Source organism: Lagopus leucura, unplaced genomic scaffold, assembly GCF_019238085.1.
Source record: "Lagopus leucura isolate 7727_CA_CO unplaced genomic scaffold, USGS_WTPT01 Super-Scaffold_100030, whole genome shotgun sequence".
NCBI lineage: Eukaryota > Metazoa > Chordata > Aves > Galliformes > Phasianidae > Lagopus > Lagopus leucura.
Window position 1 is genome coordinate 3,948,235 of NW_024962281.1, and position 26,911 is coordinate 3,975,145.

Below are 26,911 nucleotides of genomic sequence, written 5' to 3' on the forward strand. Positions count from 1 at the left end.
GCAAAGTCACTGTTTTACCTTCTTTCCTTGCATGCCGGTCTCGCCCTTCAAAAGCAATAAACAGAGGAGAAAGATTAGGGAACAAGAAAATAAGGCCAATTGCACCAATACTCAAAATTCATTGTCAAGTTCAAATAATGTGTTGCTTGCGTTGGTCAGCTCTATGCTCCCAAATTGGAAGAAAGCACATTCCTACAGCACGCTGACCTCTAACTCCCACAGCTCCTACCCCACCCCATTTCAAGGTTTTACCAAGGGCAGGGGCTGTGCTTTCTGTGTAGGTTGCACACTCAGACAACTTCAAGTCAATGGTTAATTCAGTAGTGCAGAAATTCAGTATGCGATCAATACGGGTGAGAACAACTCCACCGTGAAATGTGTGTGTGCATTTCTACTCCTCTTCTACAGAAATATGTCAAGAATTCTTGTTAAAATGCTGATCACCCACCTTTGGCCCCGGGGGTCCCCTGGCACCCTATGGAATGAAAAATCAGTTTGTTATACTTATAGAGCAAAACAGAATACAGACACGTCCAGGAATATTTTCATCCCCATGAAAAAAATGATGCAGATGCCAGCTTTTCATCCTCCCTTATAAATAGAACCATGCTCCCAACAACAACTAGTAAATAGATACACACATATATTTTTACTCGTGCGTTCTATGCATTACAATTTTTGGCATCAATACGCAAAGACATGAAAGCACCCAGTGCAGAGCAAGCAGCACACAGAGCAAGGGATGTCCTGGGCAGTGCAATAGGAACACCTTTGTGCAATACTAACCACAAGGCCGTCGTCCCCTGGCTCGCCTTTAAGACCCTACAAAAAAAAAGAAACAAAAGAAACAAGACCTGGAAGTACCTGTCATTCATTCCTCATTCTCAATACTCAGTGATCAGGCCATCCAACAGCATTGTGTTTCAGCTTATTTCTTTATTAAATGTATTGCCAGTGATCTGGAGATTTGCAACAGGTCTTCTGATGCCTACAAATCACTGAGGGGATCCCCCTTGGGCTCCCTGCATTACAGCTGGTGGCCACAAACACACGCTCCGGGTCCAGCTCTTTTCTCCAGAGCTGAAGATGGAAACCTCCCTCTGCTTCCTCACCCTGAGACCCAAAGCTCTGCAATGCAAGCAGCCTCCAGCACTGGGGACACAGCATTTGGGATGGGGAAGGGGATGCTCTTAATTCTCCGCTCCCTCACTAGACTGGGGACCACACAGCATGTGCCCACTGCACATCTCTGGTCCTTACAGGGGGGCCTTGAGGTCCTCTTGGGCCATCCTTTCCTGTGTCACCAGGAGGCCCCCGGGCACCTGGGGGTCCTGGTGGACCAGGGGGACCAGTGGCTCCATCTCGACCTTGATCACCCTGGAAGAAGTTCACACAGACACGGTGAGATGAAGCAGCACGGGCAAGCACAGCAGCTTGGTATTGACCAGAGGGTGCCCACAACACATGCATTGCATCCCCAGGCCATGGGCAACTTGATCTCTGCCATGTTAGAATGAGGGTAGTATGATTGGGTTGTGGTTGGACTCGATGATCTGTAAGGTCTTTTCCAACCTGAGCAATTCTATGATTCTATGATCCCAGAGGGGTTAATTGCAGCAGCCAATTGGGAAGGCAAAGAGCAAGCTCAGAGCTGCTCCAAGATCTTTGAGTCTAGTTCCTCAAATGGAATTTTGCTCAATGCCTTCCATCATGGTTTCATCTCATTAAGCCTTTCCCCAGTGACCATCTGCATAGAATCCACCAATTCAACATACCCAGAAATAAATGAAACCCAACAACATGCTGGTGTGGAGCATGCACACAAGTCCAGACCTTAGCAGACCACACAAAAAAAAATCTTCCCCCCACCCCCAAAAAAAGCAGTTCTTAGTAGTAAACTTTAAATACAGCCAAAGTCCTATATTAACATCCAGCTCAGCTGACATCCTACTGGGATGCAAGGGAAGAAAGCAGCCACTGCCTCTCCTTGTGATTGCAAAGGTTTGGTGCACGCTGTGCAAGGGGAGCGCTGCAACCCGCCGCCGGCCACCGCGGTTCCGACATGTGGCTACACAATGGAAATCCTCATGGAAAGGCTGTGCCATAAATCTTTTAGCAACATCTGGATGGGTTACCAGTGAGGCACCAACAGGACTGTATTTAATATGTGGTCCACCCTCAAATCACAGACAAGTGTGGGATTTTCAGAAGTCCTTAAGTGACTCAGCAGCACAAACCCCGCTGCCTTTCAACGAGATCTGCACTCCTAAATCACTCGCATGATTTTTAAAGACCCTATCTGCTAATCCTGAACGCTGCATCCAATGGTGACAAGAGTCTCCCACTGAATTTTGCCTAATTAAAAAGTCACATTTAGAGCACGGGGATTTAGGCAATTGCATTTTAGTGCACTTTACTTTGATACCAGCATTGTCCATATGCCCTATGAACATTTATAGGGTTTGCTGCATGATCCTGCTTCCCAGGAAGGACCAAATGCTGAAACACCATCACTTTTATGTCTCCTTGCTTTGCCAAAACTCCCCTGAATTCTGACAGGGCTCACCCCAGCTGCTCCTTGCAGGCACCTCTGAGTGCTCCATGGCAGTGACAATTCCAAACAGCACCAGTGCGCCATCAGCCAGAACGAGGGAACAAAAGCAGCTCAAACAAACACAGCAAACCAGAGGCAGCAGATTTGATACGTCTACCTTGAGCACCCGGCGGCTAAAGACCAGCTGATCGTTAGCCAGAAATCCGTGATTGAGGCGAGGGAAAACCATCTAGCACAGTGCAGGGGGAGGAGGAAGAGGAAAGAGCAAGAATTTAGGATGCAAGCACAGCACAGAGTGAGTTTGAAAGGCCATAAAATGCACAACAACTTCTCTTCAATAATTAATTGATATAAGAGGAGTAGGTCTAGATAGACAACCTGGGACTTTAACATTCTGGATGCACTATCAGTAAGTAGACACAGCAAAACAAATCTCCTTTCATGAGCTTACTGCACAATAGGACATTGAGGGCTGCTGGGTATGGACGATTCTCTACTGCAGGACTCTTCTTCAGAATGCAGAGCATTTTCCAGTAAAAACCACATGGGATATATCCCAGCATTTCTCCCGAGACCAAATATTATCTTTTTTTTTCAGGCAAAAATGAATACTGATGTATTCACCAGCCTGCAAAACGCTGATAAATCTCTCAGATTTATATGATGCAAAAACAATGTATTCAGACCATGTCAGTAGTCATTGCTATTGTCTTTCAGCCTTCCCACTTATCTAGAGAGAAGCAGTAGGTTTCCTTTCTCAGGCTGTTTTTGCTTGCTCCCTTTTCCACCATCCAGCCTAGGGTTCATCCATCAGAAGACTGCAAGAGGAGAGACCAAGCAAGCAGCATGTCCTCCAGGAAAGAGGATTTTCACTCTGCAGAGAGGCTTTAGCTCAGCCCTCACTCAAATACAGCCATTCTGGAAAGGAATGATGTCCAAATCCTAAAGGGTAAAACTGAGATGAAACACATCCACATTAATGGTGTCACAGAGCCCTTGCACATTTTATTTTAAATGATTCCTGCTAAGGATGGTGATTGCCCCCAGGGCCATGAAATGCAGAGATGTCATCTCTGGCTCTGCAAACATCTGGACTACAGAGAGGCGGGTGCCAGGGGAGCACACAGTAAGCCAGAGCTGCCCCAAACTGCACTGGCCCTGAGGCATTTGGGCTGTTGGATCTGACCTTGTGCAGCAACGTGGCCTCAGAGAAAAGAAACCATGAACACTGACATTTGTCAGCTTCAGAGTATGCGATTTAGCTATTTCAACATCATGATTCAAAATAAGTAAATACTATAAAGATCTGTACATTTCCACAATGGCTGTCACAGTGAGCCCTGCAGGACACTCCACATGCTGAGCTCTTAACCTGCAATTTGAGCTCAGCAAGCATCTTTCTTTTTACATAAAGAGAGAAAAAGCCCCTTTTCACTTGCTGAGCCCACAGCTGTTCAGCTGCGCCAGGTTTAACTCTACAACAGCTCAGAAGCTGACGCTGCTGGGACAGTCTCCGGCCATTAAGCAGGAGAGCACCTCATGGGCTATGGAGCACGGGCCCTTTTCTCTGCAACACGAGGCAGAGGCACTGGGAAGCAAAGCTAGAGAGCCAACAGCCTCAGGTCACCTTTGCCAGGCACCTGGACACCGGATAAAACCTGGTGGTGCCGCACTGCCGTTGTCCCCGAGCTGCCTCATCTCAGCAGTAAAATGCCTGAGACATTTTGGCAAAGCTCACAATCCTTGCTCTTCCTTCACCTGACCTCCTCCAGTGACTCCCACCCGTGGTGCCTGTCGGAAGTTATACTTGGGATTCTTTAAGACGCGTGAGGACAGGCTTGTGTTGAAGCCCCTCTTCTCTCCTTCAGAGCCAATCTGGCACCACTGCTACATGCACAACCCAGATGTGCAAAGTTCATCAAATCCCATCATTTGTCCAAACGTCTGCATTGCCAGTGAGAACAGGATCAACTAAGCCAGGGTAATAAATCCAGAGCGGCTGTCCTGGATTATGAAGCTGTTTAGAGGTGTAAGGAAGTGTTTAAGAGAGAAACCAGCATGAATTGCAGGGCACAGAAGTCCCAGCTCTGACAGCATCCTGCTTTGGCTCCTTCTTTCCTCCCCAGAACAGAGAGGACGTGTGGTCTTACTTTCTCCCCATCAGTGCACCCAGGGGCATTGCACCAGTGCTGGGTATGTTTGTTCCCTGCCTGGTTAGGCACAGCCCCACAGCACCCTTTGCAGGCCCCCAAATGCTCAGTTTTGCCATTGGGTTTTGCCTGGGACAGCCCAACAGAAACTGCTGCCTCCAAAACTCACTCCCAGTATTGACACGAGCCACGCTCCTGTGTGTAATAACCACGTATCCATGCTGCTGGCAGGTATTAGTTAGGGACAGATACAAAAGCAGACACCAATATGTCCAGTAGCTGTTCCCCAATATCCTCATCTCACCTCCATTGCGTGCAGTCCCTCCAAAACCAACCCAAGTGCTATTTTCTTTTAATCTGCCATTCCTGGGGATAACATGCTTGTGTTCAGTGACACGCACTGTCCCAGCCCCACCTCTCATAGACACATTTGTGAGCACACAGTGCTGGATACAGCCAGAGTTATTTATCTTCCCGTTGATGTGATGACTTGCTGTGACATCTTTCAAAATCAGCTCAACAAAGCTACCACCGAAACTCGAGGAGGAAGATAGATTAAACTACGAAATAAAAAATAATCTGGGCCAGATGGTATCAATAAGTTTCATATCCAACCCAGCCCTGAAAGCTGGAGATAGAACAGCACGATTTTCACAGCCAGGCACTGGTTGGTAGACCTACTTGGTCCAGCCTTTTACTTATTCTTGTGTAATATATATGTGAATATATATGCATATAAAATATGCATAAATAAAAACAAGATGACACAAGAATAAAACAAAATCTGGACAAAGATCAACCATGGGAAAATAAGTACATAATTATTGGTAGATTAAAATATTAGACAAACACTGCTGTGAAAGCTGGTGCAAGTCTATGTTTGCAAGTCCAGCCCAGGCCTCTGCCCACTGCTCTGCAGCAGGATGGGGGCTGCAGGCAGCAGTCAGGCCCCCTGCTTACCTGGCAGCATGAGACCTGGAGCTCCAAGCCTGGTGAGCACCTCCAGCACCAAGCAAATCACCAACCCCACACCTACCCTCACCAACAGAAATAACCTATAGCCCCAGCCAGGGAGCAAAGACTCACAGCCATGTGCAGCTGAATTGTCTCCCAAAGCCTGTTTTGGGGGTGGGTACTCAGAACAAGGCTGAGATCTTACACTGAACCCCTCCACAGCTGTGCAGGAATAAATCTGGCTGGGGAATTTTAGGGGCTCTTGAAGCCCAGGGGTGACGTTTCCAGATGTGGAAAAAAAATGACACCAAAAAGCACTTAACAGCCTCAAGCAGAAAAAGGAAAGATGGCCCTGAGGCATCTCTGGCCAACATTAACCACTGCCCTCTGCAGAAAACTCCATCTACGTTATAGACAGAACAATTTCCCCCTCACCTTTTAACAGCCTTCATTCTCAATCACAGGCAGCCTAGGCACTGCCTGCACATCACCCTCTTCCCAGCAAGAGAGGACAAATCTCCACCCCACCCAACACAGCACCTTGCCTTGGGAGCTATGACTTCTATCATGTACTGGTACTTTGATGCCAGGAGACAAGGAGCACAGCTTTGAGAGGAGAACAGAGCCCATCTCAGACATGGAAAGAAGGAATGAGGGATAGGAAGGCACGTGAAACTCTTAATGAGGCCCGTGAAGATCTTCAGCTCCTTTCCCCATTCTCATGGTTAGACTGAAACAACGTGAAGAGCTCCAATGGCAAAACAAAGCATTTCCAGAACCGCCACGTGGACAGAGTTGCACGCTTTGCACAGTGACCAAACCCAACCAGAATTGGGAGTGAAACAACACAGTGTCACTACTCACCCTCGGGCCGATGTCCCCTGCTTCACCCTGTGCGTCAGGAGGAACAGCAAAGGTCAGCTGTTAGAGGTCAGATTTCAAACGCGAGGAACCAAGCGCGGGGTCAGCTGGACGAGGGAACAGCACACAGGGGAAGTGGGAACAGTTCTATTGCTTAACGTATTCAAAACCAGGGAGGAGAAGTCTTGGAGACAACACAATAGGGAATGGTTCTGCCCTGGCAGGCGATGAAACATAATAAATCTGAAACAACGGACTGTTTCCAACTTTAAGGCTCCGCTAGCAAATGCTTATGTCCTACATATGCATGGACTAACATCACTTTCTGTACAGTAATGACATTCCCTGGCTGCTCGAATTTCACAGGAGGATGTCATGCAAACAGAGAGATAGAGCCCGCAGCCTTTCAGCTCCTGTGCTGACACAGCTCTATGGCTGAACCAAACCAAGTGGCGATGCCATGCTGTATGGGATGTGCATGGGCAAAGTGAACAAAAAGAATCACAGCAAAACAAGGACATGCAGCGGTTTCTGATTAACTGCATGCTAATATAGTCTTTACCTTTTCCCCTTTTGGTCCTGGAGGCCCCTGAAAAAACATAAGGACAACAAATCAGAAACAGTGGAATCAATGCATACACTCTTACCCCAACATCAAAACCAAGCCGATTGCTTTCACCAGTTCACAAACCTGAGGCATGTAACTATTGCTTTAAGCAGTTTGTTGCTGGACACAAACAGCACACTGCTGGGAAGCAGCAAGGGGGTCTGCCTGCTATGCAGGCGCACAGGAGTGGAGAAGGGCTGGGCAGAGCAGGCAGCGTGACAGCCACTCGGGGGCAGATGATGCTGAATAGATACAAGACATTTCTCGAAGTATTAAATCACTTCTAGAAAAACACATGCTCAGCATATCATTACAACAATTATACATCTGTTTGAAATAAACAAGGAGGATGGGCTGCTTTCTTTGGCCTATTCGCTGAAGACATAAGTCATATTCCTTCTAAACAGCTTTCTGTAAGACATACAGCCAGAGACACACTGCAGCCCCAAAGAGAAGCCGCAGAGCTTTGATGTGCTGCTCTACATCCTTCAAGCACAAGACCATCAAGCATCATTTGCTCAGTCCAGCACACAGCGTGGAAGCAGTGCGGCACGGAAGGAGGCAGGAGGTCAGCAGTGATGCTGGAGCATCTACAGCCTCACGCTGCATCCCTCCTGCTGGTAGCTTGGCTCTGAGCAAACCTGCTGGCCGCTCACTCTTATGGAAGAGATCGTGAGCAGTCTGGTTTGAGTTTGGCCAATCTTAAGTTTGCTTTTTCATTCAGGCTCTCCCTGCTGCTCATCCAGAGGTCTCCCTCCTCCCCTTCAGCCACTTGCATCCCTGTTGGTGAAGGAGTGCAGCGCTGAGGTTTGCATCACTCTTTTAATTATGGTGCTTTGCTAATTCAAAGACAATATAAAAAAAGAAGCAAAAAAAAACCCAACCACAGCTATGAAAAAACATACAACATAAAGCTATAACAAAATATTCCCTAGCTGGCTAGAAATTAGGGTAGTCAAGAAGTTATTCCAGACAAAGACTGAGCGACTTTAGAAAAAAAAATAATCACTTGGTCGAGGACCAAAGCTTGAAAAGATTTCAGATGGTGCCCTCTAGTGAACGTGGAACAAACTGAGACTGGGAAACAAAAACCAGAAGCAGCCACGCCTGCAGCAGTTTTCCAGTGAAAAGACTCAGCACTGACCGGTGCTCAGCCAACACCATCAGTGCGTGTGCGACTGTAAAAATTAGCAAGAGAAGCATAGAGCACTGAGTGTCCACAGGGCTTCTGAGAGAAAAAGAAAGAAAACTCAGGCCCAGGGCTTAAACTTGCACGTGTTACTGATCACAGTGTAATTATCCTAAATGCAATCTGCCCCATAAACAGTTGTACACACAGAAAATATCTGGACTCAGGTTGTATTTGGGATTCTGCCTAGACATGGCACAGCAGTGTGAAGGAAGAGATGACAAGTTCAGCAGGTGCTGCTACTTACTGGTTTGCCATCCAAACCAAGGGGACCCTGAAAAGGGATGGAAGAAACAATATGATTAAAGAATAAAATACTCCAACAATTTACAAACATAGCAGTATCAGTCATGCTCTGAGAGAGACTCTACTCGCATACTGTACAATCCTTGGCTATGTTACTTATACACCTTATCCTTCATGCATGCGATCCAGCAAGAAGGTTTCACAGCAGCTGAGCGAGAGGTGACAACTTGCAGAGCACAAAGAGGTGAGGAAGGAAGCGACAGGGTTAGTGACAGGGGCACGTGGTTCTGGCACAGCACTCAGGACTACCTCAGGTTTTTAAGGACTAAGAACTGCTCTGGTTAAACTGATGGGGTCCCAGGAGTGATTCACCACAGGCTTGGAGCAGGATGCGGTGTTCTGCTTTGTCCAAAGGACGTGCTAAAGCTCTGCTGTACTCTGTGGGGAGCACCCATCCCCCCCAGATCACAGTGGGAAGCCTCATGGATGGGGCCAGGTGTCTCACTGGTGAGGAAGGAAGGGTACATCCATCCCACAGATCTTATGTGCTTGTCCCATCAGCAGCAGCACTCCACCAGAAATACAGCTGTATTTGCAGGACCAAGCTCTGGGCTACCCCAGCTCTCCCTTTCCTAGCACTGCTGCAGGAGCGTGTGGTTGATCAATGTGTGCAGCTATTTACATTTAACAGTAAATCCAAGGAGAACTGCATTTTCCCTCTCCTCTACCTGCAGCCTAGGCTCTTAAAGCCTCTCCTCACATAGACAACTCAGCCTGGAAATGTTTCCCAAAGAAATAAGACACGATGGCTGCAAGTCCACAAAGTGCTCAGGCTCCTTCTTGCACCACAGACCCCCCCAGCCCAGGCTGACAAGGGCTCCAGGCAGAACCCAGGGCTGTGCCAGATGTCCCCACAGCATCTTTGGCTTTGCAGCCTAGAGGACCTACTGAAGCACACACCCTCTAGATGGTTGCATAACACAACAATAAAGAGTCAAAGTTTTCTGTATTAGGGAACTGTTTAGGGTGAACTTTTTCTGAGTTTAGTTTAAATCTATGATGCTGAAATGGAGATTAAAAAGAAAAAAAAAAAAACAGAAGAAAAAAAAAAAGAGATATTTGTAAGAGAACTAAAGTCTGCATTAAAAATAATGTGCCCGTCTCCCAGCTCCAGCTGTCAGTAAGGAATAAATCAGCCTGCAGTAGCAGTACTGCCAGGCTTGGAGTGTTAAACCCCAGGTCTGCATGGCTCTGTTGGATGAGAGACAAACCCAGAGGGGTGGGGGAGCAGTGCCCAGGATATTCACCTGAAAACAACAGGCATCCCTGCACACCTGAGTTTTTGGAAGCTACCAAACCCTGATTATCTACGTACTGTATGTTATTTATGACGAACTACCAGCATATAAATGTCAATACACAAAAGTGTTGATGAAAGATACGAGCGAACTTAGCAGCGTCCACTGATACGGGCTTGTGTACCACAGCCAAACTACTCCTTCCCTGACAGATATCACTCTGCACTTTAGTTCAGCATACTTTCTTCACATCAGAGTGATTGGGAAAGGTGTCAGGTCTGCCAAATTTCCCTCCTGAAGCTACAATTGCTGGAGCTGTTTGACCTGAATCTCCCAATGCAGCTACGGGGGACCTCCAGAGGAAAAACATGGGACCTGAGCAGGGAACTCACAGCACATCCAAGTTCTCAACAAAACAGAAGTCCCACGGATTTAAAAAATAAAATAAATTTATAATAGCAATTCATCAGCTTCTAGCTATTCTTGTATCAGTCCACAAAGGGACATCCAGAAGGAAAAACAATAGCCTATTCAAAGAATGTTTGTTTGAGGGAAAGCATTTAATGCTCAAGAGAAACAATATCCATTGGGCTTTCAAAGGGGCTCTGGGCCAGCCGCTCCGCTGAGCGGACAACGCCGTAAGTTAGGCTCGTAAACGCTCATCAGTTCAGGCTGAGGTCTGATGGGCTGAGCCCAACCTGCCCAGCCAGCAGCCCATGGCAGAAGGCCCCGAGCAGTCATGGAGCTTCTGGGGTAAAGGAAGAGACCACACTGGAGGTGTGGGTGTGCTCCGTGGAGAGCCTGCAACATTCAGAAGCGCCCAAGTGTTGAGATCATGATTCTCCCTTCCTTGAATTCTGGTCCATGTCATTTTAATTAAAGATGAAGCAATGTTTAGTTTAGTTGATAACTAAGGAACAGAAAAACAACTCCCTGTTCTCCAATCAAAAACCAACTCTAGAGAAGCTTTCATTTTGGAGGGGACAAAAACCACACTTCAACAACCAACAAAGAGCTTAAAAGAAGGGCGAGCGTTCCGTACACCCCACAACAGAGCCAAAGCAATAGGAAGCTTGCAGAGTTGTGCTGCGATTTTTGCCAGGGATAAGTTTCACTCCTGTCCTTGCCCATGCTCTACTACAAGCCTTCTGCTCCTAATCACACAGTGAAAACACTTTACATAATTCAACACTCACAAAGTTGAGAGACGATGAACCATTTTGTCTACAACAAGCCTGATGCTTTGAGACTGAGTAGAGAAAAAATGTCATCAGCTTTTCTTCAAACGAGGATCTGACCAAAACCATCAGTGCAGTGACAAAGTGGGACAAAACCCATCAATTCCAAGCAATTTGAGCAAGCCAGCACTGGTGTGGTCCCAGCTGGGCACCAGCACAGCCACTGAGTGAACACTGGAGCCACTGATTGCTGGTAAGTAACTCAGATCTCATTTTCTGATCACACACCAGTAAGGACCACCTGCATTCAGCACTAGGTCAGCATAGCTCTGCAGGACATCACCAACATTTGAAGGGAAAGGAGGAAATGTTCCTGTCAGATTGATAAAGAAAACACATCTGCAACATCTGGCCAGAGCCACGCTGGAGCATGGGAGGCGAGGAGATGGGTCAGCAGGAGCAGAGGTGAGAGGTACTGCAGTTGCACTCCCAGACAGTAACACCCATCACACAAAGACATGATTTATGTGCTAGCTGAGAGCACAGACCTGTGCCAGGTGAGATGCCAGAGCATAAGTGCAGTTTGCTACTGCTTCATGCGCTCTCACTGTCTGCCTTGATTTGGTCACACATTTCAGCTTTAGTGCCCTATCACAGTTTTAAAGAACATGATATTTTTGGTGTTTGTTTCACAGTAGAAGCTCAGGAGGGTCAAGACACAGCACCAAAATACCTCACTTTTGCAGTGACAGCTGATTCACTCAATGCTGAGAGCCACCAAAGGCTTAGGAACAATTAGAAAACACGTCAAGCTTACAAGCTCTGATCCCAAAAGCAAACACTCATGGATTAAATAATGAACATTTCCCCTGCACATCCCTTACCCCGCTCAGGGGGAGGCTGGGTGCCAGCCAGGCTGACCTCCTGCCTTCCTCCTCCATCACTGATGCTGTTGGGGATGGATTTGCTTCAGCAATACTGCAGGAATGTTAGGGGCAAAATATCGAGTGAAAACAAAGCCAGAGATTACTAAAAGGCCAACCCTTCCGAGTTGGGAAATCTTCTCTCGTGGTTATTTTTAATGTTTCCTGCTCTGCTAAAAATTAGCATGGAGGTCGGAAGGAACCCTGCAGTCAAATTTTCATGGATTCAAAGGACTGCCTTCAATCTCTGTCTCTGTGGTTTAGAAGAATAGTAAAATCTTACATTTGAGAAGGAGAAAATTGTCAGAACAAAAGGGCACAGCAGTATTTTAGCACTATCACCAAGGGCCTGGGATCACTGAGTGCTGCTGAGCCTCTTTCTGCTCCATCCACCACCACCACCGCTCCAGGAATCACTGGCCCTTCCAAGCAGCAGCACTTACATACACGTGAGGAACCCATGGGAAGGGTTACCTACAACACCTCTGCAGGTGATGGCTGAGTCCAGACAGATCCCTTTTGGCCGTTCCTTCTATGAGATCTGTTGGTATGCTAATTAACAACCTTTGCTAATAACGTGCTTCAGATGGAACTACATCCTTGCAGCCACAGCTGAAGGCAGCAAATCCCCAGTAGAGGGCTCAGACAGAGGATGCAGAGCAGCAGCCTGATAAGGGCCAGGCGTGTGTTAACCAACCAAAAAAAAAATTGTGTTCTATTTAAAAATTTTTTTTAAAAATCCTCATATTGCTGGGCAGCCTTACGTCCATTCTTTGACAGAAACAAAGCAGAAATGAGCAGCAATGTGCTAAGAGCTTCACCCATAATGCAAACCAGAGCGTGGGGCTCTGCAGGAGAGCTGCCACTCCGCAGGCTGGGCTGTGCCATGCAAGCTGCCCGCCACCCAACGTCCTCTGCAAGGGGATCCCAGTGCGGATATCAGTGCTTACAAGGGTTCCTGAAATCCTTCAAAAATACAAAATAAAACAGGAAGGAGGAAAAAAAAAAAAGCAGCCCTGGCACTCTTCCGAGGGTCTTTTGGAGCAGTACTGGACCCTACTCATCGTTCAGTTCCTTCTGGGCACCACCAGCGCAGGCTCACTGCAGCACTTTGCTCCCAGCTCCCTTCCCAGATGCACCAACAATGTTCATCAGGGGTTCATTATAGAGGTAAGAGACCTTTTCCCCTTCAGTATCTGCCTTTAAGATAGAACTCCAGCACAAGTCTCCTTCCATCTCCTCACAGGACTCCCTCATTGCTTCGCTAGGCATCTTTCCAAAGATGCCTGGAAGTAAATTTGATGTTAAGCAGCGCAAAGGGATGGAAACAAATCACTGCACAGGCGCAGCACCAGATATCGCCTCAACTCCTGAACCTGCTTAGACGAATCACAAAGAAATGTCCCAAGAGAGACATGGGTTCACCCACTCCTTCCAGCACACAGGGAAGCAGAGAAGCCCTAAAGTTGCCTGCCCTGATGCGTGGGCCAGTTCCTGCTCCTCCACACTCTTGTACAATTGCACGAGATTGTGTCATCTGCTGCTGAGCACCAGGTCAGGAGCGAGAGCTCATCTGTGCATCACATGGCACCAGTTTGCTTCCAGAACAACAAAGTGCTTTTTATGGAAGAAAGTCCCCTGACTTCCCTCAAATTTCTGAGGTTGAAATGGGTTCCATGTGTGCTGTGCAACTCCTCCTTGTAAGCATTTGGTGCCCAGTTGGGTTCTGGACAATTTGTGTTTAGCATCCAGCTAAGAAAGGAGACAGCCTCTGTGGTGGGAATAAAATTTTGATGTTGGTAAGCAATTGTGTTGGAGAATTCCAAGCAAACACTTCAACCTCACAGTATCTTTATATCCTTGACCTGCTACTGCAATTCCAGCTCTATGGCTCCATTGGAACTGCCTCCCCTATTGGGCCAAAGAGCATATTCCTTCGTTTTCCTCACTTTTCCTCTGCATACAAGCAGCAAAATTCTCCTCACAGTTGTTGTTGGCGCCTTTGCTTGGCCAGAAGTACTGGAAGAGGAATGGGAAGCCCAGAAGACAACCAAATTCATCTGCCATTCCCCTGCTGGATGCGATGAGGCAACTTTTTATTTTTCCCTGTGCAGGAACTACCTCTAAATCCAAAGAAAAACAAACTGCTGCCCTGAAGAGATGTTCTTTACAAAGTCATTGTCTCCACAGACAGAGACAGTAAATGGACACAACAGGAGAATGGACTGGATCTGCTTTCCTGGCTTAAAGTTACCCCCTCTAGGCAGTACGTGTATTGGCCACAAAACTGATATTAGAATGAAGAAACTCAAACTACAAAATTTGCCTTGTAAAATGAATTTTTTGTTACTTCTGTCTTTTGGAGTCTTACTGGGAGAATTATGTGTGCAAATGACTTAATTCACAGGAGATACCCCTGAAGTTTGAATATTTATGAATAAAGAGGCCCGTGAGAACAAACATAGGACTGAAGCCTGCAATTGACTACAGTTCAACAGTTATGAACTTGATGAACCTAGCCAAGGAAACAAAAAAGTCAACTTGTTGATGGCAACCTTCATTTTGGAGATGGACACCAATTACACAACACTGTTCTAGGAGATATCTAGCAATGCCAGACATTAAATATGATGTTATTTTATACGGGCATTCACAATTACCCCAAACACCCATGGAACATACAGGAGCTCCACGTCTGTGCACAAGCTACCACTCTGGGTCTGGAAATCATCTGCCTATTGTAAAAACAAAACAAAACAAAAAACAACACAAGAAAAGTATGAGATCCACACACTCGTTCCTACACCCATGGGATCTGACCACGTAGCATGGTCTCCCACCCCTGGCAGTCTTCCTGAAGTGTTAAACTGCTGTTCCCAAACACACTTGGCTAAATCCACGCTCTGGAGCTTTTTGGTAAACTCGAAGGGACCACGACAGAATGGAGGAACTGCCACAAGCAGTTGGCTTTGGCACGTGTTCCTCATTTCTCGCCTGTGTTCAAAGCACGTTTATGGGTTGCACACAAACAGCTTACATGGACTTTCCCCTGCTGAGTTATTTACATTAATTGAAACTCCTAATTGCTCGCTGGAGGAAACCCCAAACTCAGCTAGTTGAAGCCAAGGTCTAGGGCTGCCACCAAAGCATTGCCATGCTGCGGTCCTGGGAGATACGGAGCCAGCTTCCCTTCTGCAAGCGCTCCCCCAGCCCTGCTCCCAGACATCAGCTCAGAAATAACATTTGGCTTCACTTTTTGCCTTGAAAATTAATTAAGACCAGAGGTTGTCATCCTTACAAGTTCATTTCTGGCTCCAAGCACTACAGTTGAGCGTTTAGCTCACTATGCAGAGCTCCCCAAAAAGCATTTCAGAAGATGCTGAGCCATTTAGCTCCAACTGCAACTTAACCCAAGATGAGAATATCCTGTGCAAGAATATCTCAGTTTTGACTTAGCAGTTACTCCCTGCAAGGTGCATCTGCGTAGAGCAAAGTCTGTGTTAATCTCAAAGTTCACCCAGCACAAAGTGCCAGGATGCAGTGAGGGTTCAAAAGCCCCCTGTTGCAAAGCATGTAATTAAAAACAACCAACAACTCACTGTCCTTTACCAGAACTCTGTTTACTCATCTTGTTGGCGTAGTTATCAGTCAGCAGACAAGGATGGTATCACTGGATAGTGAATTACTTTGAGCAAGAAGGTGCGTGATTTCTCAGCAGGCAGAACTGGAATCCCTCTCCACCCCCACAACCCTGATGAGCTGCCATCACTGCAAGAGATGGGCAGAGCAATGCCAAAGCTCTTTCAGGCAACACGCATTAATGATTTACAAAATTCAAAGGCAAACACTATACGCTGGAAGAAACAAATGAGTAACACTCTGATCAACTAAAAATAGATGCCAGTATTCCAAGGAAAACGTATAAAGTAAGAGACAACTCTGTTTCCTATCACACTTCTTCTGCAAAGCCTATTCCCTGCTCTGCTTTTTATTAATGAAGACACGCACATAAAGTAATTCACCTCATTAATCAACTTAATTCCTTTGGTTTCTTCCCACTTGAAGTGACAACTCTCCATTGGGGATGTCACGTTTAGGTGGTGTTGTGGAGACCAACTTTGGGGAGGAACGAGTTAGCAGAGGCAGATGAAACTCTTCAGCAGAGTTGGGCTCCAGAAGGCTCTCTGATGGATGGGAAGAGGGAAGGAAATGGTTTCTGGTGAACAGTAAATATGACATCTCACTGGGAAAGAGGAGAAATATTGTGTAGGAGGAGAGCTGAGTGGTTTGAAGGCAAGGAGAAAACCATCCCCACATGGGGCAGGAGGATGGGATGAGCACAGGCTGCTGAAGGCACCTCCCAGCCATCACTTCTCTCATCCATAGATTATCTGATTCTATTAAACAATCTCATGATGGGAAGATCTGCCTGCATCAGAAGGTCACTTGGAAGAGCTGTACTGGAAGCAGACTATCCATCAGGTCTTCATTTCATATCTCTGTTTCCCAAACACAGCAGTCTACATCACTATCATAGGCAGCCAGATGCACCCCTGTGCAAAGCCCACCCCTCTGTTCCCTTCTTGGCTTTACAAGGATGAATGACCCCCAGTGCCAACGCACCGACCCTACGGTGAGATAAGCACAGGTCCCTGCTCAGGCACAGAGCAGAGCGTGGGGGCAGTGCACATCTGCTTCTCCTCTGCTCCAGTACAGCTGTGGAAAAACCCAAAATCGATTCTGGGTCTGTACGCAAGTTTGGGGTGGGCACTCTCGGCAAACACCAAAAGTGTCATCCAAATTGTCCTCATCAATCTGATACAAAGCTGCTGGCATCTCTTCAGAACAGCTGGTGAGGGGAGCGCCGGAGCGAAACAATGCAGGCAAATCAGCAGGAGTGGCTGTCCTGCCCACAGCCATGCTCTGCAACACCCTCCAGAGCAGCAGGGAGAGCTCAGCACCCAATTGTGCGCACTCAAAGTGGGTGCAGCTGAAGCCCCAGTGCTGGCCCCATCGTGCTGGGCATATTCCTGAGCAGGGCAACTGTTGGCACAGTGAAATAGGAGCTGAGCATCACAGCCAGAGACATAAAATGGCCCTGGAAGTTGCTCTGCTCCCATGCCCTCCATGCAGCCCACACCACGCAGCTGCACTAATGCACGTTGAAGGCTTTTCCTGTCCAGGATTGTGCCTAGCTAATGTGTCCCAGCTCACCAGAAGAAACAACTTGAGCTACTGAACTTTGAGCCTGTGACCGCAGAGAGCTCGTGCTCTATTTCCACTTCATTTAATTCCAACACTCAAAACCAGAAGGGACTTAGGGTAACACACGTTGTTGTTGGCACATGCTTAACTGTTAAACAAGAGTCTCAAAGCCCAGCTGGGATGACAGACTGGCTCAAGCCCTCCTGAGAGGCTATCTGCTCTCCCTTTTGCACTCAGCACCTTGCTCAAATGCTAGCAACTTGCAAATAAAATCAAAGAACTGTTATCCAAGAGGTGAAAGTGTTACCACATCCATCTCTGGTGCCAAACACTATTTAATTTCCACTCACCACTACTTCTGCACTTGCCTGTAGCCAAAGTTCCAAGCAATTTTGTTAAGGAACTGCAGAAAGCATGGGAGAGGGGAAAAAAACTTTCAGAAATGATCAGAAGGTGCCAAGATGATGGCACAATATCCCCACATGATTCTATGAAAGCATCTACTCACTAGGCTCAAGGCTCAACTGAGGTTTCCTACGTTAGAGCCATCTCTGGCCATGCCAGAGCCCAGCCCTCCCCACCAGCCCCATCCCCAGCAGTGCCCCCAGCATGGTGCTCTCCCAACAAGGACATCCATTGAGCCCTGTGCACCCTCCACTGTGACACAGTTCACCTCCACCACCAGCCCTGCACTGTTGTACAGGTGCAACCACAGCCAGACGAGGCCTACGTATACCTTCAAATTTTACCTGCTCAGATTTCATTTCATCAGCCAGAAGGAAACTAAATAATTACATCAGTTTGCCCAAGCACCTGGATGTAATAAAGTCTCTCCACATGCTTCTACTGAATTACTCTCAATTCTGATTTATGCTGTTTTGTCCTTCACATATACACCTTGAAAATACAATTATTATCACCTCCTTATTAGATAAAGCTACTTAGCATAGCCACAGGCCAGCAATTCACTGTTCACTGGGTTCGGCTCATCATTTTGCAAGGCCCATAATAAAACCGGTAGCGCAGCAACAGAGGTCCCAGGGAGCAAGGAGACAGGAGCAAATACCTTCCAGGGATATAATGCTGTTCTCCCAGTGCAAATGTAGTAGCAGAGCTGGAGGTGGCTGCCAGCCCTGGGGCAGCAGCAGAATCCCTCACTGGGACCTGGAGTCAACACAAGGCTGGGGCTGGCTGCCAGGCAGGCTGGGGGGCATGCTCTGTGCTAGGGAAAATCTGCTATTTCATCTCAGCATTTCTGATGTTCACGACTCCACGACTAACTGCAGGCACACGCTTTGCTAGAATATCACCAGCATAAAGATGAGGACAAACCTGCCCACAGCCAAGGGTACTGCTTGTTCATCAGTGGTTAGCCACATCCTGCAAGAGCAGGAAGCCACCGTAAAACTACAATTGCATAGGTCAACTAGAGCAAAGTCTCCCATCTCGAGCTCAGCTCGGAACCACCACTCATGTGTTTCTGTGCCCTCCTTGCTCTGTGAGGCCCCACAGACATGACAAGCCTCCAACATGGCTGCCAGGGGAAGATGGAGCCATCCGAAGCAATGGTGCCCCAGCCTACTGCAAAGTCCTCCTGCTCATTCTGCAAAATTAACACACCTGCATGTACCTCTCCTCCTCTGGGCCTGCTGGAGAAAGGTTCCTGTCTTCCTCCATGAGGGGAAAATGGAAACTGAAATCAGCTTTGTTTTCCTTCCAGCCCTCCTTCCTCAAGCTCTCCATCCATCACACGCACAAAATCCAACAGATGTTGGTTTCATTTAACAGCTGCTCAGGGGAATCAGGACAGGGCATGAGGTGGCAGTAACAAGGAGCAAGTTTTCTTAGCAGCCTTCTTGAGAAAAAAGCAAACAGGCAGGAGTGCAATAACAAATACCACAAGAGTGTTCTGTAATACCATGAAAGACTTCAAGCCTTTTGCTCTGTAAACAACAGAGAACACTGCAAAGGCTCCTGAGATTTCGGGCCAAATCTCTCTAAAGGCCTTCAGTGACAAAGAGTGCAGAAAAAAGGAAAAAAAAAAAACAAAAAAAAAGATCAAGACACGCAAAGAAAATCAAGTGTCATGGTAAAGACAGAAAGAATGACAGGGTGCAGATTAAAAGAGAATTAAAACAAAAGGAATAGCGGAGTTACCGGGTAACCATCGCGTCCTGACTGCCCCTGTGGTGGGGAACAAGCGAGATATCAGGTCAGTCAATGCTCATAGCAGCAGGCAGGGCAGGGGCTGTCAGCTCCCCCACTGGCCCTAGGACCAAACTCCTCCATAGAAAACTCTCGGAGCAATTTTCTTCCCCAAGAACGTCATGCCTACAGCCAATTTTTCCCAGAGTTTGACCTCATGCCTCACTTAAGCTACTTACCAAAGGCTTGGCCAGCTTGCTCCCATCCCTGCTGCCCGTGAAGCACACAATAGAGTCCCAGCCATGCACCCATAGCCCCATCCCAAAACCAGAAAGAGGTTTTGTTGGTGATTGCTGAGCACTGAACTACCCTGGCACCTGATCCTGTGCAGGTTTCCCCTTCCAAATCCATTACTCTCTTTGAGGTTGAGATTCCCCCAGCTCACCTCTACACCTCGCTTCTGTTTGCAGTGAAGTGGAAAGCAGTGGATGCTATGGGGAAAGACCTTAAGTCATTAACAATACCTGTAGGATCAGCAGAGAAAACCCCAACTCAACCAGAGGACTTCACCCTTTCTGCTTTCTCAAAGGCATTTACAGCTCCAGTTGAGCCAGTGGCACAGTGAGGGACTGCTGTAAGCCAGACACCAGGAAGATTCCCAGGAAGGAGCTGTTAAGCATTAGCTGGTACACAGGCAGGCAGTAAGGCATGTGTCTGCTACAGCAGTGTCATATGCTACTATAAACATAGATTATGTCAGCATGCCTCAGATATGCAGTGATCTCCACACGTTTCCTACAGCACGAGCAGCTCTGGCAGCCCATTCCTATCCATTACAATGGTTTTCACTTCTTGCTAAGTGCTCCTGCAGCTCCAAACGCCTCCTGCAGCACTCTTGGTTCATCCAGAAACAACACTGGCTTCCACAACCACCTATTTAACAAATTGCAGCCTTGGGATAAAGCATACAGTGAGGTCTTTATAGAGATGTATGGCACTGGAGCACACACACAAATAGGAAACACTTGTAAACTCGCTTGCTGGTGAGCTCCCCAGTCAGCATGCTAATACATAAAGTGTCTGCTAATATCTGAGACTATAAATGTTTAATTATGCATGTGGCAAGTCTATCCTTCAATGGCAGAAATTTCCTACCCAGCATGTGATTTTAATACCCTCTGAAACAGAGGTTTTACAGCACAGCAGAGCAGAATCCCCCTCACTCACAAGACAGGACAATCAATCATCCAACAGCCACAAATCCTGCACCACAAATTCTAATAATTTTGTACACACAACTAGCTTATGACAGCCAAAAAATGAAATGCCAGAACAACTGCTACTAGGGAACAACAGAACTGAGGATACAGCCTCAGCAGTGCGATGCTGTACATGTAAGACGTAATCGATTCCTTATGGCCAAAATCAAGAAACAGAAGAAACCAATAGAACTAAATGCAGTACTGCTGAAATAAAATAATATTGTGGTTCTGTGGGTTCTAGGACTTTTATTACAACGTTTAAAGAGATCTCTGAAAAAATGCTACTTGAGCTAAAAATCGCAAGATTATTATTTTTGAAATGAACTAAACCAGGAGTCGTCTCTGGAAGGGCAAAGGGAGAGAAAAACGCCTTGTTTGTGTTCCATCGCCCCTGCGCTCCGCCTGCACTTCAGTAGTGCCGTGGGAACCAGGAAATGAAACCAAGGAGAAACAAAGCAAAACTCAGAGTGCTCCATATGTTGCCTCTGCTGAACGGCGCGCCATGCAGCACACGTGAGGCAGCGCAACGCGGCTGGCTGCGTGTGGGCTGATGGCAGGTGCAGAAATGGTTAAATCAACCCCTTTAAAAGCCAAAGTACTTGGATTAAGAGAAAAAGTCCCTTACAGACATATCAGTGGAGTTCAGCTCCAGCACCCTGAGCACTGTGCATCCACGCAGGGCTCTGCCGATCCCTTCAGATGGAAGATCCCCTTTCACACCATCATAAACATCTCCAAAACCCATCGTTTTTGTGGTGTGGGCAGAGAGGCCGTGTTGTGGTTTTCAATTACAGAATATTTACAGGAAAATGATTTCATGGTCAGACTAAACTTCTGAACACAAACTGACAAGGAAAATTCATTTGTTTGCCTTTCTCGAGCCAGCCAGTATCTGGGATTTATGGCTAATGTTTGGCACAACACTTAGAGTCAATGTGTTCAGATCTCCTCTAAGGACAGTCAAGTCAAAGCCATTAAGCCTTAAATTTTCCTAATTTGCTCCTTCGAAACGTGGCCCAATAATAACTTTACCCAATCCCCTCTTCGGGCTAAAAAACAAACTTGAAATAGAAGTGAAATTTCCAACGGCTGAATGCCATTAACCAAAGCCATCAGCAGCGTTGTCCATCCCAGGAGAACCAAAGCCACAGCGCTGCGACAGCTCCCACGCTCCACGTGCAACTCCTTGTCACCTTTTGGCCTTCAGGTAGATGGACAGAACTAGAAATTAATTAGCCCAAGAATTGCTAGCCAAGCTATTTTCCCTGAAATGACCCCTTTCCAACCCTGTGAGGCCCTGTGAGATGAGAGCAATATGGAGAAACGTCTCTGTTAATGCAACCATGGACAGGGAAACACATGGCTGCCAACAGCCTATGCCTCTCCTCCTGCACTGGGGGAAGAAAGAACGAAAACAGAAGCACCTAACACCCATAAATCCTTTTTAAAAACCCCTCGGCAGCGAGGAGGGCCCAATGGAATGTTCTTTTCTTGCTCCAAAAGCAGCAGGGTAACCTCAGATTTGAAAGTGGCGGTGGCACAGCGAAAGGCACGTCTAACATTTGGAAAGAGGAGTTGACACATTTTCAACTATTACCCCTTCAAACAACAAATTCCCCATAAATTTTCTGGTTGCACTGGGAGGAATGCTCATTATTCTCCCCAGGACTTCAAAGAGAAGCAAGCAAGCTGCATCTTTCCCTCCAGTCCCCGTTGCAAGGCTACCAAACCCATGTTAAGTGATGGAAACACAACAGATAAGAAAAGCAAGGCAGAGCTTTGGAACTAAAAATCCCACCAAAACATTAAAATATTAGTATAGCGCTCTTCGGGCTCAGTAGAAGCTGAGTAAAGAAACTCTAAAGGGAAATCTTTCTTTTTTTTCTTCCTTCTGAATATTTGCTGGGTTTAAAATTACTGGAAGTCCCCGAGGGCAGCAAGTTAAACGTTTTAGAACTCCCCCCACACCATTTGTCTACAATTGTGAAAAAAATACAGCAGCATCTGGTACCAATTTTCCTTCCAGACACACCTCTACCAAAAAATGCTGTGCTTTTGCAATGACACAGAAAGGAAGGGGAGGGGGAAGGAGAGAGCCTTAACTTTGTCGATCCAACAGTAAAATCCACGATACTTACTGCAGGTCCTGGAAAACAAAAGAAAAACAAAGAAAAAAGTCACTTAATCACGAAGATGAAGCATAACCTAAAAAAAAAAAAATCAGAGTTACATTACTTCTCAGTTCAATTCCAGCACGATGACTTCCAAGATAAACTTGATGCTGCCCTCGTTCTTCCATGTCACACATGTTGTTGCCCTGCCAGCATTCATGGCGGGTGTAAAATCACATTTTTTACACCTTTGTTCCCAGTGTGACTCCATCCTCTCTCTCTGCACAAGACCCCAAGTACAGCACAAGGCATCACCCACATTCACTGCCTGGGCATCCCATGCAACCATGGAGCATGGCCAGCAGAGCCCCTCAGCACAGCTGGAGCTCCAAAATAAGAAGGGTATCTTCACCATGGAGCTCCACATGACTATGGAAGAGAAACTGGAGAAGAAATTTCAGAAGTCATCTTTGCCACAGTAGCAGCACAGCGATATGGCTGCCCTCAAGGCCAGAGGGATGCAGCGATCCCACAAATCTACAATAGGTTTTGGATACCAGTATCACTGGCTGAAGCTGTGTTTAACGGTAGTTAATAAACAGTAATAAATAATCACAGAGAACGGTGCTCCCCTGCAGGGCAGGGTCTCTGCCACGTGCCCTGCTGATTTCTGCTGATTTCCCAGCATTTGCCCTGGTTGGTGCTACCCGGAGGTGAACCCTGAGCCCCTGCTCTAATGCAATCCATGTTCACTTCCACTTGCGAGGCGTCCCAAAGCTTGCTGGTTTGGGCTCCTTCATGCTCCATTTCCTGGCTGATCCAAACCAGAAACAAATCACAATTAAAAAAGAAAAAAAAAATAATGTGGGAAAAATTAAAACATAGAAAAAAAAAATAATTAGCTTTCCTCATTGTGTATTATTCTGTGAAATACAATGAGAAGCATATTTCAAGCTAACGCATCTTCGAGGTTTTTAAAGTTTGTTTAAAAAATCTTATGTTGAAAAGTTTAATAACAAAACCCCCAAAAGCTGAAGAATAAGGGCTGAGACCAAAGTGCCTGCTGCCAAAACTCAGCCCATTAACCTGTGCTTGTCAGCTGAACGTGGCCAGTCCCACACACAGCCACTGCCAAGTGCCAGCTCCAAGTCTTACCCCCACCTAGAATTCAATTTTTCTTAGTGCTAAAATTCACTCAGGCTATTAGTGTTGGTTTAGTTTCTTCTGTACACAGAAGTCAGTGGATCTAAGCCAATGTATGAACTGAGAATCGTAAACCTGATTTATTAACTCATATACCAACTTACCCACAAAAGGCTCATGTAGAAAAGTAGAATCTAAGTCTTGAATCAGAATCAGCCAGGAAATTATTTTAATATGGGATTTCAATCACCTACCAATTATAATCTCCTTGGGATCCATTGCCTTTTCCAGCTACTGTTTTCTCCCCACATGTAAAGGGAAGTGCTCTTTAAAGGTTCTTCTCAGCTACCAGAATCAAAGCTAGGGGTCTCCTCTCTGTGCCACATAGAATGCTCACAACTGACACCCATGGAGTTTATTGGCACTTCTGGCCAATAAATATTCATTAAGGCATACATTTAAACCTATAGAACCAATCTTTCCTCCCTCAGAACAGCATGATGCTCTGGCTTATGGATCATGTTCTTTAAAAGCCTGGCCACAAGATCCTTGTCTCCTATAGAAGCAAGTCAAGTATCCTGCAAGGCAGCAATAAGCAGGAGCTCAGCCTGTGGCGAGGGGCTGCCTCCTCCCCAGCCACCCTCGAGATGTAGGCATGTTGAAGAACGAACTGGAAATTCTTGTAACGAACAAAGAGCTGGAAACAGACTTTGTGACTTTCAAACAGGATAACAGATTAACTTGGGAGCTCACTTCAGAAGGAGGAAGACAGAATAACCCGCGTGTGCACGGAATTTGTCTACCATCGGTTTCTGCGATCGGCTGCAAACATCACTGTGATGGGTGAGGGACCAGCTGGTATCTGAGTCTGCAAGGGCATGGAGATACTCAGATACACCATGAGATTCCTTAGGAAGCTCAACAGTTGCACTCGAGGGGGGTGGACAAGCCCATTACAGGTAAGTGACCCAAATTTCCTGACTGGGTATACGAAATAACATTCATGTCAGTCTAAGACCCAGCACGGTCTCATCCGTGGCAGCACACAGACATAACGGAAGTGACAGGTCACAGACAATTGCTTCCGCATATTTTTGCGGCTTGGGAACTTGGGGATAAGCAACTATTCCTGTTTAATCATTTATCATGGAGTCCTTCCTGCCATGACAGCAGGGAAACCAAACCGGGGATAAAAGCTACAGTGGGAAGATGTCCTGGAGCATAAATAAGTAGGACTGATGTTGCTTCTCCTAAAGCTCAGTAGATACCAACACAGTCCTCACCTACAATGGACTGTGCACAAACTGATGATGGTAAAACACAGGGAGCACTGAAGATTCCCAAATAAAACCCAAGCTCTGCATGATTCACGCATACACGGCTTGAATAACTGCACACGTAGGGCTGTATGTGTGCACATGCAGGGCCAAGGGGCTTGGAAGTGCCTTAATGGGTAAAACATGGGCTGTAAGTATGTGTAGGGCTGAGAGAGGAAGAATGCTTCTCCGTGCAGAAATTGCTTTACTCTTCATTAAAAAGAGCCTTAGATTCTTCCCTATTCCAAACTGGGATGTTTCTGTAAACAGAAGGGATGTAACAAAATATTAAAAAAAAAAAAAACAACAAAACTTTGAACCAAAACTTTGGTAGAAGTTCAAGCTAAAGAAACAACTGCAGTGAAATGTAAATTTGGAAACAAGGGAGGGTGGGGGTGAAGGCTGTTTTATCTCATTTCAGAATTTCAAAACCTTTTCCCTAGAAGTGTTTTTGAAGCACAAAATTCCTGTAAACAAAACTTGCAGCCAGAGACAGCAGCTTTTACCCACGCTTCTCAATGAAATAGCACTTTGTCAAATAACAGCCCCTCTCCAGGCGTACCCACATGGGCAATTCCTGTGCCCAAAGCAGCCACGCTACTGCTGTCAGAATAAGATCCAGCTCTTACTTCACATGAAGACATCACTGAAGGTGAGTTTAGCATGGGAAGAAAACTGTATCTCAGATGTGCAGGCTTGCTGTCCAGAATAACCACAGCAGCAAAAGGTTCAAAGTCTTCCACATTTTTCTTGTAGAAGGCTGCAAACTGCACATAAGGTTGCATTAATTAAAATGCATCTTTCTTTTCATGCACCAACACTTCCTGAGGACAGATGCACAAAGGCCTTCCATGCCATGCTTTATTTCCAATGGACAAGCAGCAGCTGGCATACAGCAATCAGCCCCATTCCGTGGATCTGGGGCTGTGCTGTAGCAGAACAAAGACAGCCAGGACCACGTTGTGCTGCTCCAAGATGCACACGTGCCCTGTGGCATCAGCCGGTCCCCTGCGGGAGCTGCAGTGGAGATTCCCAGGGCCAGATGGCCACTCGCGTAAATACCGCGGGTCAGACAGCACCGCTCGCCTCCATAACTCTGAGTTTGTTTAGCAGGGCTGACAGCCGCAGGATCGCTCCCCAAATATCTGAGCTTCACATTTATGGTCGGCGAGGAGGTGAAGGGATCACGATGCTCAAGCCACTGCCAGTGGTTTACCCCAATGTTTTACACCCTTCTTGAAGAGCGTGTGACACATCTGCCCTGTTTCAAAATCCAAACGGTTCACTTTTTTTCAGAGTTGGTTTAAAGCTCATCTCTTACAGCGCCTTCCTGTGGCACAGCAGTTCTCAGCATGCTTTCAAGATGATGAATTCTTAGAGAAATGGAGAGCTGTTAGGTTAATTTTCTTTATGATCCGAATCCATCAGAGCCAAAGAAAAAAGCAAAATTGAGTCTTGGTTTAAATCAACAGAACAGTGCGATTGAAAAGGGACAGGATGATCTCTTCAAGGTTTCTCTGCTTGTTTATAAGAGATACAGATTGAAAGTTTCAACATGAATCAGAAAGGTTTTTTCAATGTTACCATTTTAAGAACTGCCAGGAAAAGCTCTCCCTTTGGCAGGGCTGGAACCAGCACTGCACCTCCTGGCTTGACAACAGTGTCTGCAGGCTGTAAGACCATAACCACATCTGGCCCCTGGGGATGGATGCTACCATGCTAGGCAAACAGTGTTTTATTCACATTTATCAGCTGCAGCGAAGGAACAA

At 46.6% G+C, this 26,911-nt stretch overlaps 1 protein-coding gene across 1 annotated transcript in view; it reads right to left on the reverse strand.

Annotated features, from left to right (window-relative positions):
* COL23A1 (collagen type XXIII alpha 1 chain) overlaps positions 1 to 26,911 on the reverse strand; it is a 148,809-nt gene that overhangs the window by 13,865 nt on the left and 108,033 nt on the right. The window contains exons 4-11 of the mRNA XM_042881805.1: positions 22,711 to 22,718; positions 19,323 to 19,349; positions 8,563 to 8,589; positions 7,082 to 7,108; positions 6,523 to 6,549; positions 787 to 822; positions 449 to 475; positions 19 to 45 (exon numbers count right to left, since the gene is read on the reverse strand). Of these exons, the coding sequence (XP_042737739.1) occupies positions 19 to 45; positions 449 to 475; positions 787 to 822; positions 6,523 to 6,549; positions 7,082 to 7,108; positions 8,563 to 8,589; positions 19,323 to 19,349; positions 22,711 to 22,718 (206 nt within the window). The remainder of the gene's footprint in view (positions 1 to 18; positions 46 to 448; positions 476 to 786; positions 823 to 6,522; positions 6,550 to 7,081; positions 7,109 to 8,562; positions 8,590 to 19,322; positions 19,350 to 22,710; positions 22,719 to 26,911) is intronic.